This window comes from Myotis brandtii, unplaced genomic scaffold (assembly GCF_000412655.1).
Source record: "Myotis brandtii unplaced genomic scaffold, ASM41265v1 scaffold206, whole genome shotgun sequence".
Taxonomy (NCBI): Eukaryota; Metazoa; Chordata; class Mammalia; order Chiroptera; family Vespertilionidae; genus Myotis; species Myotis brandtii.
This window is the reverse complement of record NW_005357691.1, coordinates 433,564-451,383: the sequence shown is the minus strand read 5'-3', so window position 1 is coordinate 451,383 and position 17,820 is coordinate 433,564. Positions and strand designations below refer to the sequence as shown.

At 37.5% G+C, this 17,820-nt stretch overlaps 1 protein-coding gene across 1 annotated transcript in view; it reads left to right on the top strand.

The window, feature by feature from the left end:
* The window catches only part of MAP7D3 (MAP7 domain containing 3), a 28,752-nt gene that overhangs the window by 7,457 nt on the left and 3,475 nt on the right, over positions 1–17,820 (top strand). Inside the window, exons 7-15 of the mRNA XM_014538938.1 lie at positions 3,550–3,675; positions 7,897–8,546; positions 9,102–9,205; positions 9,474–9,682; positions 10,839–10,971; positions 13,490–13,625; positions 14,570–14,674; positions 15,646–15,699; positions 17,352–17,457. Of these exons, the coding sequence (XP_014394424.1) occupies positions 3,550–3,675; positions 7,897–8,546; positions 9,102–9,205; positions 9,474–9,682; positions 10,839–10,971; positions 13,490–13,625; positions 14,570–14,674; positions 15,646–15,699; positions 17,352–17,457 (1,623 nt within the window). The remainder of the gene's footprint in view (positions 1–3,549; positions 3,676–7,896; positions 8,547–9,101; positions 9,206–9,473; positions 9,683–10,838; positions 10,972–13,489; positions 13,626–14,569; positions 14,675–15,645; positions 15,700–17,351; positions 17,458–17,820) is intronic.

The window sequence follows — 17,820 nt, the reverse complement described above, 5'->3', positions numbered from 1 at the left end:
AAATTGATCTTCTTTATATATATTTGTTATTCACAACAGCCTTGTAAAGTTGACAGGCACGTTAAGTCCCGTTCTGCTTTTATAGTTAAAACCCCAATGAATTTATCTACTATGACTACTTCAAATACCCTTTGCTCGTGGTGTTTGCCCTTTTAATTAGTATTCCTTATTTTCAATATCTGAGTGTGTATCAATGACCATTTCTGGCTTCTAAAACATGGTGCTACTCACTGATAATTGAAATGGATTAGGTAAACATACCCATCAATTTAAAAAGTCCTTTTTATTTCTGGAAATAAAAATAGAAATGGTCTTTGAAGGAAAAAAAACATGGTAAACATTCTACAACATTCCTTCAAACTTAGCCATTAACAAGAAGAAATACCTCTTTTATACCTTATGAATTGGGAAATAGGTGTAATTATAATTTGAATTAAAAAGTGCTTTTTTATATTATTAGGTGCCTTGACAGTTTTGGGAACAATGGTGATTGCTATAAAATTCCAGTACAAATAAAAAGATTCTGGATCTAATTTAAAGTAGTATAATTAATTGTAGCAGTGATTAACTTAGAAAGATTTCCAGTTTGTCTAAATATTATAGTTTTAATATGTTGACAGCGATATTTGTTTTGTTCATACTTACATTATGCTATTTGTACTTTTAGGACTTGTACAGTTTCCAAAGATTGCTTATGAGGTATTTCATGTGTCAGTTTGCGTGCATCACATTTTTTCTTATATTGATCTAACAAAAGTTGATCCTCTTAACCACCGTTACCCTCAGTATGCTTTCCCAAAGCACTTATTTTAGCCCAGGACCATTCATAAATTAATGTGGGAAGATTTTTTTGTAGCACCTTGCTGGTCATATAATAAATTTAATTTACTTTTCACTAACTCAGTCCTTTCACAAAATTAGATAACATCCATTGAAATGGCATGTTTATGTACTTTTATTTTAATGTATCTTGTTTCATAAGCACTGACTATGTTTCACTGTCTAATTGCTTTGAGGAATTAGCAAAGATTTCCTCCAGAGATATTTATTACATTTTCAGTATACTGAGCAAACACTAATATGCTTTCATTGATTTGTCTACTTGCCATATTAATGAGACATGAAAAGAGATTGGACAGGTGATGATTTTGAAGTTAATAATTAGTTAAATTGCACTAAAGGAGCAATTCCAAGTAAATTTTAAATGATTTTTATCAGTTTTTAATGCAAGAAGGTATGTGTGGAAGATAATTTGTGAAATAACTTGTTTAAAGGTTCAGTATATTGCACACCCTGAAATGATGAATATTGTAAAATGATTCTAGGGAAAAAAAATCAATATTGGCAGTGGCTTACATTAATAAAATCCCTTCAAATTTAAGTGAAACCTCTTCAATTTGGAGAGATGAACATTTCAAATTCAAATGAAGTTCATAAGGTAGCCTGTAATATTTTAAATAGCCCTGTTTTAAATCTTGGCTGATTCAAATAGTCTATTTTTCTTCTGCTCATTGCTGCTAAGTAATAATTATTTATATTATTTTGTCATTTTTTGCAGTATGATGATAAAGGACATGTGATTTAATTACCTGAATGAATCAATTATACCTCTTTGATTCATAATGTTCAATTATATTATCTATTCAAGAACTTTCAAATTATGCTATATTGTCAATATGTACTTTAATTGGAAGGTCCCCCAAAGAGAAATTATTAAACAGACATTGCTAAATATTCTGAACCAGAATACTTCAAGTGAAATGGAAAAGTGTCTACACAAAATAGATTATTTTCCCTATGAATGGTTTGGGTTGCTAAAATCGTACATCTATATTAATGATCATTTTTGTTTAAAAATACTAGTTATAACTGAAGTATAAGTTACTTTAGTAATAGATGTTATGGATTATGTCCAAAATTAAAGGTTGTATATTCCTAATTTGGGAACTTCGATGTAGTCAGGTAGTATGAGATATTTACCCTCTTAAATTTTACTATCTTCTAAAGAATTTTGTTTCATTTTAGATAACTTACTTAAAGAGTAAACTTTTAAGTTTTGGGATGTAGAATCTCTACATCATATTTGAAATTTAATAAAAGCCCAGCGACTGTTATGGCAGAATGACTGGTCGCTATGATGTGCATTGACCACCAGGGAGCAGACACTTAATGCAGGAGCTGCCCCCTGGTGGTCAGTATGCTCCCACAGGGGGAGCGCTGCTCCACCAGAAGCTGGGCTCACGGCTGGCAAGTGCAGAGGTGGTGACACTAGCCTCTCCTGGCCTCCAAGGCAGCACGAAGGAGCAGCAAGCCGGTGATAAGGAGCAGTGGGTGATAAGGAGCAGTGTGCAGGCAGGCAGTAAGGTGTGAGGGCTCCCAGACTGTGAGAGGGATGTCTGCCAAGGGCTCCCGGACTGCGAGGGGGTGCAGGCTCCCCGCCCCCAGGGCATGAATTTCGTGCACCAGGCCTCTAGTCTTTAAATAAAAAATGTAGCAAACTACATTACTCTACAGAAGCTGAACAAGTAGAAAGAAAATCAGGTAGGTAGTTATTTCTAAGTACCAATCTTAAATAGTGGTTTAAAAGAGATATATTTGTGGCAATATTCAGTTGCTTGCAAAGTCATTCCTAAAAGTAGAAGTCAAAATTTCCCTTCTTTAACTGAAAAATGTACTTTGGTGCCATGTTCATTTGGCTGAAGCTAGGAGAACCTGTCTTTAAATGAAATGCATAATTCTGCCATTATCTGAGCAAGAGGTCTTTAATGAAGCTGACAAAGTAGATGTCAGATGTTGGAAGAGATACTTTTGTACTGGAGAACTTGATTTTCTTTAAGCATTTCATCAATTTGCATTTAGAAGTTCTAAATTACCAGCCATATTTGAACCTCAAAGCTTTGTTCTGTTATCCCACGTTCTTCCTTTGTGAATGTTTTCCCCACTGATTATTGCGTGCAAGATATCACAATTATTACTGAAATACTTCTTTATTTAAAGTAGTTTCTTTCTCATACTTTTCCCTCTAACTTTTTCCTGTCCAACATGATTGTTGCTTTTTGTTTTATACCGAACCATTCACTTACTGAACACTCTTCACTTCATTGATTCAGGTCAAATGCCATTGTCACAGCGATCTTTATGAGAATAAAAATTTATTGCAGAATAATTCTGTTAATACCTTGGAGCTTTTGGCAATGGACTTGAGTAGTATGATTGTTAGCAGAGTTGTTTTGTCATGTACAACATTTTTCTCCATATGTGAGTTTCTCCATAAAGACTACATCTGTTGGATTCTGTTAAATACATTGCCTAGATTCCTTCATTGGCATTGCTGTGGTATGCTGGGGCCTTTGCCCCTTTATTCAGGTACTCTCTTCCCTAACAGTGCAGTCTGGTCAGGTGGAGTGTTTCACTCTTATGTATGTGTTCTCATTGCCTCTACTTTTTGGCTAAAAAAGTTGTTTGCAGCAGTTCACATTGTTCTTTTTTGCTTGGCATTTGTTTGTGAGGCTTCAAATTGAATCCTTTTTATTTGTTCTCATCATTTAGTTCAGCAACTGTACACCAATCTTTGGGAGAATGATTTAATCATGCGCCTGATCGCCCCAACAAAAGCATCACTAGCCAGGAGCAAAAGTGCTGCTTCATTATCAATCCCTGGAAAAGATACTCCAGGTAACAGGTATAGGGTAGAAAGCTGGAAAGTGTTAATATTTGCACTTAAAGAGTAGGTTTTATCACTTAATTTGTTGCAATAAGGCATGAAAATAATTTGAATCAGTAGTTTCCAAATGAGTGATTTTACCCAACAGTTTATATTGCCTATTTATTTTATGACTTCTAGCATTGTAGAGTAGTTATCTGGATAATAGGTAATTTATAGGATGAGATAGGTAATTTTGTTGGTGAATAAATTACAAAGCTCTCTGGTTTTCTTGACCTTGCTTAAATGTGTCACAATACTATAAAAAGTACTGGATTTTATTTTATTTTATTATTGTTTAAAGTATTACAAATAGTAGTACATATGTTTCCTTTTTTTCCCCACTGACCTCCCCCCAGCCCCCTATCCCTCCCGGCACATGCCCTCACAATAGAATACTACGCTGCAGTAAAAAAGAAGGAATCCTTGCCATTTGCAACAGCACGGATGGAACCGGAGAGCATTATGCTAAGCAAAATAAGCCAATCGGAGAAAGATATTCACGCTCTTGATTCTGTTAGGAAGTTGCCATCTAACCTTAGAAACACAGATGAATGACTCTCTCTCTTCTTTTCCTTGAAATGATAGATAATTTAACTAACACATGTCCTACCTGCTTTAATTTCTATTGCATTAATGAGATCGTTTCTTTAAAGTCTAAAAAAGTGTTGTTGCAAATGGTAAGAATTCCTTTTTTACAGCAGCATAGTATTCCATTGTGTAGATGTATCACAGTTTTTTAATCCATCCATCTACTGATGGACATTTAGGCTGTTTACAAATCTTAGCTATGGTAAATTGTGCTGCTATGAACATAGGGGTGATTGGTGTTTCTGTTTTCTTGGGATATATTCCTAGAAGTGGTAGTATAGAAAAACTTAATATGAAGGTAGGAAGTTTCCTACTCTACCTTCCTTTTATTCCTAAAATATGAAATAATAATATTGAGCTGCTCTTTGGCTTTTAACTAAGAACATAAAGATTGTTACTAAAGTAAGTCTTCAGGGTTATGGGAATTTTCTCATTTATAGGTCACATATAGTGTTAGACATGCCTGTGGGTAGTTAGACATCCTCAGTAATGGAGAGCTCTAACACATTGTTCCCATCATTTGTTTTCTCCTTTTTCTCCATTTTTAAATTTCCAGAATATATCCCACCCCTTTGATATTTTTCAGTCAATATTCATTTGATTCGTAAAATAAATCAAAATGCTCTCACTTTCTAGTATTGCATATTTACTTCTTTAGTTTCGAATTCCTGACTTTGTTTATGTCTATTTATACGTCTGTCAGATTATTTTCTGCCATTCTCCCTTCAATCTGTTGTAAGCTATTTCAAATTCCATTTTTTTAAATAATTCTACTGATTTTAGAGAGGAAGGGAAAAGGAGAGAGCGGTAGAAACATCAATGATGAGAAAGTATCACCACTCATCAGTGCCTCCTGCCCAACCCGAGCACGTGCCCTGATCTGGAATCAAACCACAACCTCCCAGTTCATAGGTCCACGCTCAACCACTGAGCCACATTGTTTAATATATTACTCCCATCAGAAAAATTCAACATTTTGTCTTAAATTTCTGTAGCTAGTAGAAATTAAGTTATTATACTTACTATATGTTATGTAACACAAACTGTTGGCGCATGTGGATATGTAAATAAAATGCTTGCTCCACCAGCCCTGCCTGGCCAGGTGGCTCTCTTGGTTGGGACATCCTCCAGTACACCAAAAGGTGAGAGGTTCAATTCTGGTCAGGGCACATATACCCAGGTTGTGGGTTCAATCCCTGGTCAGGGCGTATATGGGAGGCAACCAATCGATTTCTCTCTCTCTCTCTCTCTAAAAATCAAATTTAAAAAAAATTAATGCTTTCTTTACCAAAAGTGAGGGACTAAGTTAATCTTCAATAATTTGTTCTATTTTTATTATTTGACTAGAGGCCCAGTGCACAAAATTCGTGCACGGGTAGGGTCCCTAGGCCTGGCTGGCGGTCAGGGCTGATCTTTGAGGTGACTGGCGAGGCAATTGGGGGCCCCACTGGCACCCGCCTTGGCTGGCCTGGCACCGCCCGCTCACTGGCCCTGCCCCCCACTACTGCTGCCAGTCGCCTCCCTCTGTGGGGCAACTGGCAGGGTGATTGGGGGCCCCCGCTGGCACCCACCTTGGCTGGCCTGGGGCCTGCGGGCTGGGGGCAGCTCCTGTGTTGAACATCTGCCCCCTGGTGGTCAGTATGCGTCATAGCGACTGGTCATTCCACTGTTGAGTCGATTTGCATATTAGGCTTTTATTATATAGGATAAGATCACATTAAAATTTTCTGCCCATATTTAAAGATAATGTGACAAATTTATCATGTCTTAAGAAAGCCACCATCAAATATCTTTTTAAAAAATGTTTACTGCATATTTTTCTTTGTGTTTGTTTTTTCCCCCCACAAAATTGGATCATAACCTGCTTTATTTTTTTGAAAGAGAGAGGAAGGGAGAAGGGGAGAGAAAAACATCAATTAGTCACCTCCCGTATGCACCCACAACCTGGGCATGTACCCTATCCAGGAATAGAACCTGCAACCCTTTGGTCCACAGGACGATGTTCCAACCAACTGAGCCACACCGTCCAGGGCATAACTTGTTTTTGTTTAAATTCAATATATGTTGTTTCTATGTCCAAAAATAGCATATTATTGCTATTAATGACTGTCTTAGTATAGTCCAAATTTCCTGTTGAATATTTGGATTATATTTTAAGTAGTTTCAGCATTATAACAAATGCTATTATAAATAATCTTGTAGCCCTAACCGGTTTGGCTCAGTGGATAGAGCGTCGACCTGCGGACTCAAGGGTCCCAGGTTCGATTCAGGTCAAGGGCATGTACCTTGGTTGCGGGCACATCCCCAGTAGGGGGTGTGCAGGAGGCAGCTGATTGATGTTTCTCTCTCATAGATGTTTCTAACTCTCTATCCCTCTCCCTTCCTCTCTGTAAAAAAAATCAATAAAATATATTTTTAAAAAAGAAGAATCTTGTAAATGCATTTTCACTTATTTGATTTTTTTCCTAAGGATAAACCTAGAAGTGAACTTGCTGGGACAAAGAATGTGTACTTTTAAAAATGGCTTTTGATATATTATTGACAAAATGCCCTTCATGGAACATATGCAAAGCCATACTCCCACCAGCAGTTTATGAAGTGGCCCCATTCCCAAAATTGGTAACAAGTATTATCATTTTTGTCCATTTATTAGGCAAAAAGTGTTTAGATTGTTAAAACTGGAAGAGAAAAAAAGATAAACAAAAAAGGGGAAAAGAAAACAAACTGGAAAAGACCTTGGAGGTCCAGCCCATTCTGATTAACATATTATTACAGTTTTTAAAAATTAAATTTATTGGGGTGACATTGGTTAATAAGTTTCAAATATACAATTCTATTAAAACATCATCTGTACATTGCATTGTGTGCTGACCACCCAAAGTTTAGTCTCCTTCGGTCACCATATATTTGACCCTCTACCCTCTTCAACTTCCCTTCCCCTCTAGTAACCACCATACTGTTGTCCGTGTCAATGAGTTTTTTCGTTTGTGTGTTTGTTCATTTGTTGCATTTTGTTTTATATCCCACATGTAAGTGAAAGCATATGGTTCTTGTTGTTTTCTGTCTGACTTATTTCGCTTAGCATGATACTCAGGATCCATCCATGTTGTTGCAGATGTACAATTTTTAATATGGAAGAGAACAAATGCTCTTTTTTTCATTCTATTCTAAAACAATCATGTAAATCTTACATAATCACCTGAAACAGTTAGTTCTCTGGCCCTGGTGAAATTGTTTAGATTACTTTTAAAAAGTGTTGAAAATCTTATAATTTTCTATGAAAATCATTCTGAATTATAGTGTGATTAAAATGGAAATGGCTCTTGCAAACATCAACTTTGGAGAAGCATCTTATATTTATCTGTAGCAGATTATTGCTTTCACAGTGATTCTATTGGTGGTGGTGCTTATGAAGTTTACCAATTTTGCCATGCTTTTGTCCTGTGATTAATTTCACTAAACACTTCTGTGTTATGTGTAATCCTTCTCATTTCCTAATAAACAGTCTCTCTTTTTTTTTCCTGTTCTTATACTGTTTCATGGTACATTTCTGTCTTGTCATATTTCTAACTGGAATTTCATTTTCTCTCATTCACCCACAGACATCCATAGCCCTGTAGTACCGTCTACAAACATGCCCTTGCTTAGCCATAGCAATGATGAATTGAAGAATACCATGGTACTTTGCAAGTCAACAGTGGCAGTACCCTTCCAGGAGAAAGTAGAAATATTCCTCAGGGTGAGCCTGGAAACACCCCCCGAGGTGAGTGTGGAAGCAGCCCCCAAGAGGAGTATGGAAGCAGCCCCAGAGGTGAGTGTGGAAGTGGCTTCTGAGGCAAGTGGGGAAGTGCACCCTGAGGTGAGTGTGGAAGCGCCATTCAAGGTGAGCATGGAAGTAGCCCCTGCAGTGAGCATGGGAGCATTCCCCAAGATGAATGAGAAACCACTTCCTGAGAGGTTGGAAACATCACCTGAGGGAAGCGAGGACATGTCCCTCATGAGCGTGGATCCATCTCCTGAGGTGAGCATGGACTCGTCCTCTGAGGTGAGCTTGGACTCATCCCCAGAGGTGAGCTTAGAAACATCCGAGGCACGCATGGAAATGTTCTACAAGGTGAACATGGAAATGATTCCTGAGGAAAGCTTAGAAACCGTCCTCGAAGAGAGCATGGAAGTGCCCCCTAAGGCCAATATGGAAGCATCCCCCGAGTCCAAGTCATGCCCTGAGATGAACGTGAGAGACACTCCACAGGTTTGTCAAGTACCTTTACTGACTAATCTATTAAAAATCTGTTTATTTAATTGTATAGATTATTTGATAGGTCAGGTTTCCCAATAAAAACAACTTATTTATAACATTCAGCAATAAAATTAATAAAATAAGATAACTTTGTTTAATGATTTAAAATTCTGATATTCATTGTACCAATATATCCCAAAGCTGAAATACTAGTTTTTAGTAGAAGGGGAAAGATGTATGAGTTTATATGAACTATGCTTCTAAACTCTGAAGAAAAATTTTTTGAGAAATATTGTAAACTTTTAATTAGGATTTAGAAATAGAATTGGGTTTTGAAGTAAAATATTTCTTTTAAATTAATTATTTCTATGGCCTTGAATTGTGTAATATGAATTGTTATTCTGGAAGAACTTATCTCTGTAGCTAATTCTTATGCATGTAAGGAAAATTAGGCATTTATGGAGCTAACATTGTGTATTATTCAGAATATTTTTATCTTAAAAAGAAAAGCCAGCTGAAGAAAGTTATTGCTAATAATTTCTTATCTGATTGTATTGATCTGTTCAGAAATCAAACCTTGTAAACAAGAAGCGCACATCGACACATACACCATTGTCTAAATGGCCATCTTCTGCAAGCGTATGGGGTTCACCCTCTCCTATAAATGTTAAGTAAGTAGCTATTTGCAACTGTTCCTGATATGTGTTTTACCAGGATAAATTTTACATCAGTATTTCATAATTGAAATAATGTAGTATACATGGTAATATAAATATTTAGAAAAACCTTTAATAGACAAAGGTCTTACCTTCATCTATTATAAAATCACATGATTTCATAATATATTTTATGAAATAGTACACTAAGAATTAATTGGCACATGTTAATTACAAAATCATATCAGACTTCCCCCCATTCACTATTGATTTTTCTCATTAGGCAAATCCAAAAGAATTGCCCATCATCAGTTTCACCGGTTGTGTCAAAACAATCAGAACAATCTTCTGTTCCCTGTAAAATAATTCCTGTTAAGCATACCCAACATACACAAAAGGTATTAGGTACGATCAGAAGGAAAAAAAAACGGTCTTCTAAAAAAACTACTAAAAGCTCTGAGGCCATGAACCAAAAGCATATGACCTATGACGGTAAGTTCCTTCACTGAGTTTATATTTTGGCAGGTATGAGAATGATCAGCTCTATTTTATTTTCCAATTCAGAGAAATTTAAGGAGCGAGCTTTCTTTTAGATAAAGAGAATTTTGCCAATCACTGGCACACTGCTTACTTTTCCTTGTGAGAGCTACTTTACCCACCCTTTAATTGTTTTGGAAAATCTATTTTAAGAACTGATGTTAAAAGTACTTCTTGGATGAGTATATTTCTAGGTAATCCCTGCAGTCCCTTCCAGCTCTGGTAGTGGATGGTTCTATGAATGGCTGAATGGGTTTCTATTAGAAGCTGTAGGTCAGTTGCTGTGCATAGGCCATAAGGTGTCTGGGATGTAGTTGGGTTCCTGAAAGTACCAAATTGGTATTTTTACCTGTCACATGTGTTCTTAATATTCAAGGATATTGCTTACTTTTAAATATACTGGCGAATTTTGCTTTATGAAGGAATTCCACAGTGAATTATTTAGAACAGGAATAAACTTTTTATTATAAATTATTTGTGCTAGATGTCTTATGACCCTCATTTTAATATGTTTATTTGAAATGAAGAAATTAGTCACATGGACTAAAATATTATCATATGCCTTCATGTAGCCGCTTTGTTATTGATAGTCTTGGTTTCTTTGGTTATCTACAGTTAGCCAGTTTATGATCAACCAACTATCATAACACACTAGTATCAATGGTTAGCTTCACAGTAATTATTTAGTAAAAATGATGAACAAATTTTAAAATGTATGCTGGATATATTTTTGTTTAGTCAAGTATTTAATATTTATATACTTCATTTAGATTGAATATAATCTTGTGTACATCTATAGTAAGTATAAATCTTTTTTCCATAGGATCAATTTAGTAAGTTACCTCAAAACAGCTAAACCAAAGTAGGAGGGAGCAGCTCATTTCATTTTGGAACAAGTAGTTGTTAAAAAGAAACAAAATGCTACTTCTGTTATTGGGGGAGTGAGATTTTGAACAAAATCTGTTCTATAGTCACTTATAGATTGCTTTTTATACATTTTAGACTATATACATATTGTTCATTTTTTATATTACTGGTTGTCTTGCATCTCTTTATTGGAATGAGAGGCAGTAAGTTCCCTAAACTAACTGTTTCACATGTTAATTTAAAGTAGAGTCTGGTAATAAAGGCACACAAGGGATTATGAATGCTGAGGAGGCAACAAAAATTTTGTCAGCAAAACGACACCTTGCTCGTGAACACAAAGAAAAAGAAGAAAAACTACAAAAACAAATGGAGCAAAGGTAAGTACAATATCATCCTTTCTGTGCTATAAATCTTGCCTGGGCCTAAAGTTTGAAAGTCAAAACTTATCAAGTTAGATGTATTATAAATTCTCAAAGAGTGATTGACTTTTTCTTCAACGTGAATCAGAAATGACTGTGGGAAGCATGTCAAGCAGAGAGAGGACACTGATGTGTAGATGAATGGTATAGGCCTCTTTCGCCTTCATGCATTATGAACCTTGAAGGTGTGCTATGGAGATGCATAAAGAGATCAAAACTCATCCGGCCAGCATTGCTCAGTGGTTGAGCCGCATCCTATAACCTGGAGGTCACAGTTCAATTCCTGGTCAGGGCACATGCCCAGGTTGCAGGTTCAATACCCAGTGTGGGACGTGCAGGAGGCAGCTGATCAAGGATTCTCTCTCATTATTGGTGTTTCTATCTCTCACAGCCTCTCCCTTCCTTTCTAAATCAGTAAAATACATTTTTTTTTAAAAAGAGAGACTAAAACTCATTTCAGGATCCCAGATCTCAGCAGTTTCTGTTGGCATCCACTCGTGTCAGCCCCTATCTTTTTTCAGAGGTCTTGCAACTTTAGAATTTGTAAACCTAGAAAGTATACTTTTTTGTGTTTTATTAAGGGTGCTTTCCAGTGACTTTTGGGACATCTCAATTTCATTAGTCATTGCTGGAAGGATTTCCTATGATCAGTAGATCTCATGTAAGTTGTGTGCATTCTAATTTGATCGAAAGGTTTCTTGATCCTCCATCTTAAGGACATTCCAGTTGGGGCCCTGAAATGTCACTGCCTGACTGGTTTTATGTATTAAGTGTTTTTTAATACAATCACATACTTTCCATATTTTTTTATTTTTTTTTAAATATATTTTTTATTGATTTTTTACAGAGAGGAAGGGAGAGAGATAGTCAGAAACATCGATGAGAGAGAAACATCGATCAGCTGCCTCCTGCACATCTCCCACTGGAGATGTGCCCGCAACCCAGGTACATGCCCCTGACCGGAATCGAACCCGGGATCCCTCTGTCCGCAGGCCGACGCTCTATCCACTGAGCCAAACTGGTTTCAGCTACTTTCCATATTTTGTACATGGCTTTGGGAGAAAGGAGAAGAGGATATTGTAAATAGCAAAAAACTATAATTTGAAGACTATTATTCATTCCCTCATGTAAACAAAGCTGATTTAGCTTTTTAAATTTTTTTTTTTATTGATTTCAGAGAGTAAGGGAGAAGAAGAAAGGGAGAGATAAAACATCAATGATGAGAGAATCACTCACCAGCTGCCTCTTGCACACATCTTACTAGGGATCAAGCCTGCAATCCGGGCATGTGCCCTGACTGGGAATCAAACCGTGACCTGGTTCATAGGTCGACGCTCAACCACTGAAACATGCTGGCCGGGGCCAATATATATATATTGATTTCAGAGAGGAAAGGAAAGGGAGAGAGAGATAGAAACATCAGTGGTGAGAGAGAATCATTGATCGGCTGCCTCCTGCACATCCCTCACTGGGGATCAACCAGCAACCCAGGCATGTGCCCTTGACCGGAATCGAACCCGGGACCCTTCAGTCCGCAGGCCGGTGCTCTATGCACTGAGCCAAACCAGCTAGGGCCCGATTTAGTTTTTTAAAATATTTTTTTTTGTTGATCTTTACCAGAAGATATCTTTTACATTGATTTTTAGAGAGAGTGGAAGGGAGGGGAAGAGACAGAGAGAGATAAACTTTGATATGAGAGAGATACACCAATTGGTTGCCTCTCGCATGTGCCCCAACCAGGGGCCAGGGATCGAGCCTGCAACCGAGGTACATGCCCTTGAATGGAATTGAACTCGGGACCCTTCAGTCCGCAGACCGATGGTCTATCCACTGAGCCAAACTGGCCAGGGCTTTTTAAAGATTTTTAATTGATTTTTTTTTTTTTTTAGAGAGAGAGGGAGAGGAAGAAAGAGAGAGAAACACGGATGTGAGAGTAAAACATTGATTGGCTGCCTCTTGCACGTGCCCTACTGGGGATCTAGCCTGAAATCTGGGCATATGTCCTGACTTGGAATCCAAACAGGCAACCTTTTAGTACACAGATGATGCCCAACCAATTTAGCCAAACTTGCCAAGGCTGATTTAGCATTTTAAAAGCACTCAGTACTGGTCTTTGTTGATTGGGTTTTCTTCCTCTAGGCACCACCAGACCTTCCTCTAAATTATCCCAATCACATCTCCATGTGATATTGGGTATGAGCATGTATAAGGGGAGAGTCCCATGTATAAAAAGTGATATTCTCCCTTCTTCCCCCCTCCCCATGTTTTAAGATGCAAAGTAGCCTGTCACTTGATAGTTCTACTCCCAAGGGCTAGTTTTCTCCATTTTAAAAGGTTGAAATTGTGCATATCTTGTGGAGTAACAACACACAAAATGTAGTGAATCTGTTATAAATGTAAATTGTACCTACCGCAAGCCGTGTATGGTAGAGACCAAGATAAATACTAAGAGTTATTTAAATATTTGTGTCATCAGGAAAGAGAAAGATGTGACGAAGAAAGCATTTGAAGGCCAAGAAAGATTCTCCAAATTTGACCATGGACAGCAACAAAAGGCAGTAAAAAAGAAAAAAGGACGTCAACATCGAGAAAGCCAGCGAGTGTTATTACAGGTCTGCACTTTATCAGGGGATGAGAACTAGGTTATAAAATTCAGTTGAAACCCAAAGCAAAAACCTGCTTCTCCAAGGATGCCACCTTCTCTGGCTGCATTTTTACTTTACAGTCTAGCTAACATCCCACATCGCTATAAGTCATTCTCAGCCACCCTTGGCAAAATCCAAGGATGTTTACCAAAAGTAACAAAAGCAGAAAGCAGCAAATTAAAGATTAACAGTCCTTTAGTTTGTCTACATAAACAATATTGCAGCTTGGTTTCAGGAATGCAAACCACTCACACAGATTAAACGTCCTATGTGAATTTTCCCAATCCTGCATTCTGTGGTGACACTCACAATTGCACTCCACATCCCCCCAACAGAAAAGATAAAAATTATGAATACCTCTAAAAGTTTAAAGTCCTCAAATTTACCAATAAGAATGCCTCACCCATGTAAATTCAAATTACCAGGTAAATAATTCCCCAAACTCAGCTCAGTTTCAATAACCTATTTTACATTCCACTTTTAGTGTATCAATCATCAAAATCAGTTAGATGTCACATAAATGATTATATGCATTTGCATTCCTGGAGAAGGTAGCTTTAAGAATCCTCTTACTGCTTTTGAGAAATGTAAGACATGATTCCTGTTGCTGTGTTAATGTTAATAGCTGCACAATTACATACTTTGAAACTATAGTGGTTTGATAACCACTACTAATGATAGCCCTGAGGTCCTGGAGGGGAGTAACACATGTCTTCTAAATCTTCAAGATAATAGCCTAGTTTTGTACATTTTAGCTAATGCTTTAAAAACAGCCATTCCGTATATGTTATAGGTACTCTCAATCAAAAGATTACGTTATTTTAGCTGGATAACATTTAACTTTTTAAACTAGTGTTTTCTGGTGTAATTCAGATATATTGAAGTGAAACATTTTTATATAACTTTCCTAGAAAGGGGACGCCGAAATAAAAGCTAAGGAGGAGGCTGACAAATTCAAGAAGGAGCAGGAAAAAATTATGTTGCAGAATTTACAAGAAAGATTAGAAAGAAAAAAGGTAATCTCTCTCTCTCTCTCTCTCTCTCTCTCTCTCTCTCTGTCTTTGTTTTGAGGGTTGGATTCTTTGTTTAGAAAACAATGTTGGGCACATGATATGAAAATCACAAATTAGTGACAATGGTTGTTTTTCCATTCTACTCTTTTCTTCCTTAGCCAAGGATCTGACCTCTCCTACCTACAAGGGTCTCCTTTTATTGACCACACCTATCCCTCATTGACCAGTGGTGACCATTACAGCAAACCTCTGGGAACAAAGCTCCTTTAAACAGAATTACTCAGGTCATGGTATGGGTTGGTGGAAATAAGGTTTTCTTCTACCTGGGCTAGAAAGTGCAAGTCTCTGAGAGGCCAAGGTGCAGGCTTTTTGTATAGTAGAAGCTCACTTTGTGTAACTCATGTGCCTCATCTGGGAGCAAGGAAGGGCTCCAGTCCTGGCTGAGGTGCTGCAAGCCTCTGTCAGATCCATCATCTTGAGGAGGCCAGAGAGCTGCATCTCTCCTCACTTACATGGAAAGAAGTGTATACTGGGAAAAAAATTATTAGCTCTCCTATGTGTGTTCTCTTTCTAGTAACAAAAGCTCTGACAGTGTCGCATCGTTGGGGTACATTCTTGTCATTAACATCGGCCTCAGTCAGGGTCTGTTCAGATTACAATTGTGTTTAAAAGTTCTAATTGGTTTGCAGTAGTATGTACTTAGTCTAAGTAATGCATTTCAAAGTCTGCAAAATTAGGAGTGAGGAAATCATTTGGATTTCTGTGTTACCAAAACAAGTACAGTTATCGCCACTCAAGGCCACTGAGACCAGGACTGGAGGAAGGAATCAACTGCCACCCAACGTCTTGTGTTGGTTACGTGTGTGGCTTTGGAGCAGTCACTGATAGTATCCACTTCTGGAAAATGGGAGTAATCACCACTCTTTTGCATTTAATCTGTTTTCATGTTTGAAATTTTATTTTCCTTTAAATAGAGAATTGAGGAAATTATGAAGCGGACAAGAAAGACAGATTCGGACACCTCAAAGGTAGTCTCCATGCTCCTACTGGCAGTATATACAAATTCCTGTTGCTTTACATTCTTTTTTTAATGTTTTTTTTATTGATTTATGAGAGAGGAAGGGAGATGGAGAGAGATAGAAACATCAATGATGAGGAAGAATCATTGATCGTCTGCCTCCTGCATGCCCCCTACTGGGGATTGAGCCCGCAATCCAGGCATGTTCCCTGAGCGGGAATCGAACCATGAACTCCTGGTTCATAGGTTGATGCTCAATGTGCCACATTGGTAGAGCTCACATTCTTTTTAAGTTTTGCCATTTTGGTGGTAATGAAATAAAGCATTACATTGCATTTTTCTTGATATTAAAACAATTGAGCATATTTCTTAGATCTTTAGTTATCTTCCATGGTTTTTTTTTTCTTGTGTGAAAATGCTTATTTAGGTCTTTTGCCCAGAACTTTTGGGCTAATTTGTCTTTTTCTTACTAAGTTATAGTTCTGTAAATGTTCTAGATTCTACTTCTTTCCTGGTTATATGTATTACAGATAACTTCTCCCACTTTATGGCTGTCTTTTCTTAATGTCTTCATTTTTACATTGTTGAATTTATCAATATTTTTTGATGACTAATGGGTTTACATATGCTTATTGGCCATTTGGATATTTGGTTTTGTGAAGTGCCTTTTTCTTTTTTTATTGATATTTCTAGAGAGAGGAAGAGAAAGAGAGAGAGAGAGAGAGATGAGAGATAAACATTGATCCACTGCTCCCCGTACCTGCCCTAATCAGGAATCTAACCTGAGACTCTTTGGTGTATGGGACAATGCTCCAACCATCTGAACCACATTAGGCAGGGCAAGAAGTGCCTTTTCAAGTCCTTTGCCCATGTTTTTATTGAGTTGCCCGCCTTTTGATTGTAAGAGTTTTTTACCGACTTTAGTTATGAGCCCTTTGAATATAATGTATTGCAGATATCAGCCCCCATGGTGTAGTTTACTTCGCACTCTCATAATGTCCTGTGATGAACAGAAGTTAATTTGAATGAACTCAAATTTACCAGTTTCTTCCTGTATGGTTAATGCTTTGGGGGTCTCTCTCAAGTATTTGCCTACCTCAGTGTCCTGTCTTTTGATGGATCGCATGCATTCAAGGCCTTTTGCTTCCAGATTGTATACTGTTTACCCTCTGTGCTATAAAAGTAATGTTTTGTCAACTGACCAGTTGATATAATTATGAAAGCTTAGAATAGAAATATCATTTCTGAAAAGTTCTGGGGGTCACCATCTCAAAGATCATTTAGCCCATTTGTCTGAGAATTTTACCTCCAGCAGCAGCCAAGAACTTTTTTTAGCTACTCACCAGTTGCCCCCATCTTGGCTTAGTTTGGACTCGGAGCAGGAAGAGACCGCATGCTAACCCAAAGCTCTTGGCTGTTGGCTCTCACTCAGGGAAGTCTTTCATTCTTGAGTGTCCTCCCCTAACTTAAAGACAAAACTAGGGCCATCTGTCCTATTTCCTGTAGATTCTCGGGACCAAAGAGTTTAGATTTTTTAAATCTTTACTTTGAAATGATGAAAATTAACCATCAATCCAGCCTTGAAATCTGTCTTCTTTTAAATAACTATGTCAGGATGATTGAATATTTAGATATAACCATAATTTTCTTTTTTCATCATAGGATGCACAAACATCCAGCAGTGACACATACGAGGAGCATGAGGCAGATGATGAGGATGAGCCAGAAAGTGATGATTCACATTCTTCTGATGACTTGCATCCATCAGGTTTGGTTGCCTTTTGAGTTGTTATTTTTTTAGTATTTTTATTGATTTCAGAGAGGAAGGGAGAAGGAAAGAGTGATAGAAGCATCAATGATGAGAGAGAATCATTGATCAGCTGCCTCCTGCATACCTCACACTGGGGATCAAGCCCACAACCCAGCCATGTGCCCTGACCAGGAATCAAACTGTGACCTCCTGGTTCATAGGTTGACGCTCAATCACTGAGCCACAATGGTTGGGCAATTGTTGTTGTTGTTTTTTATATGTTTTTATTGATTTTAGAGAGAGGGGGGAAGGAAGAGGGAGAGAGAGAGAAACATGGATGAGAGAGAAACATCAATTGGCTGCATCCTGCACGTCCCCTGC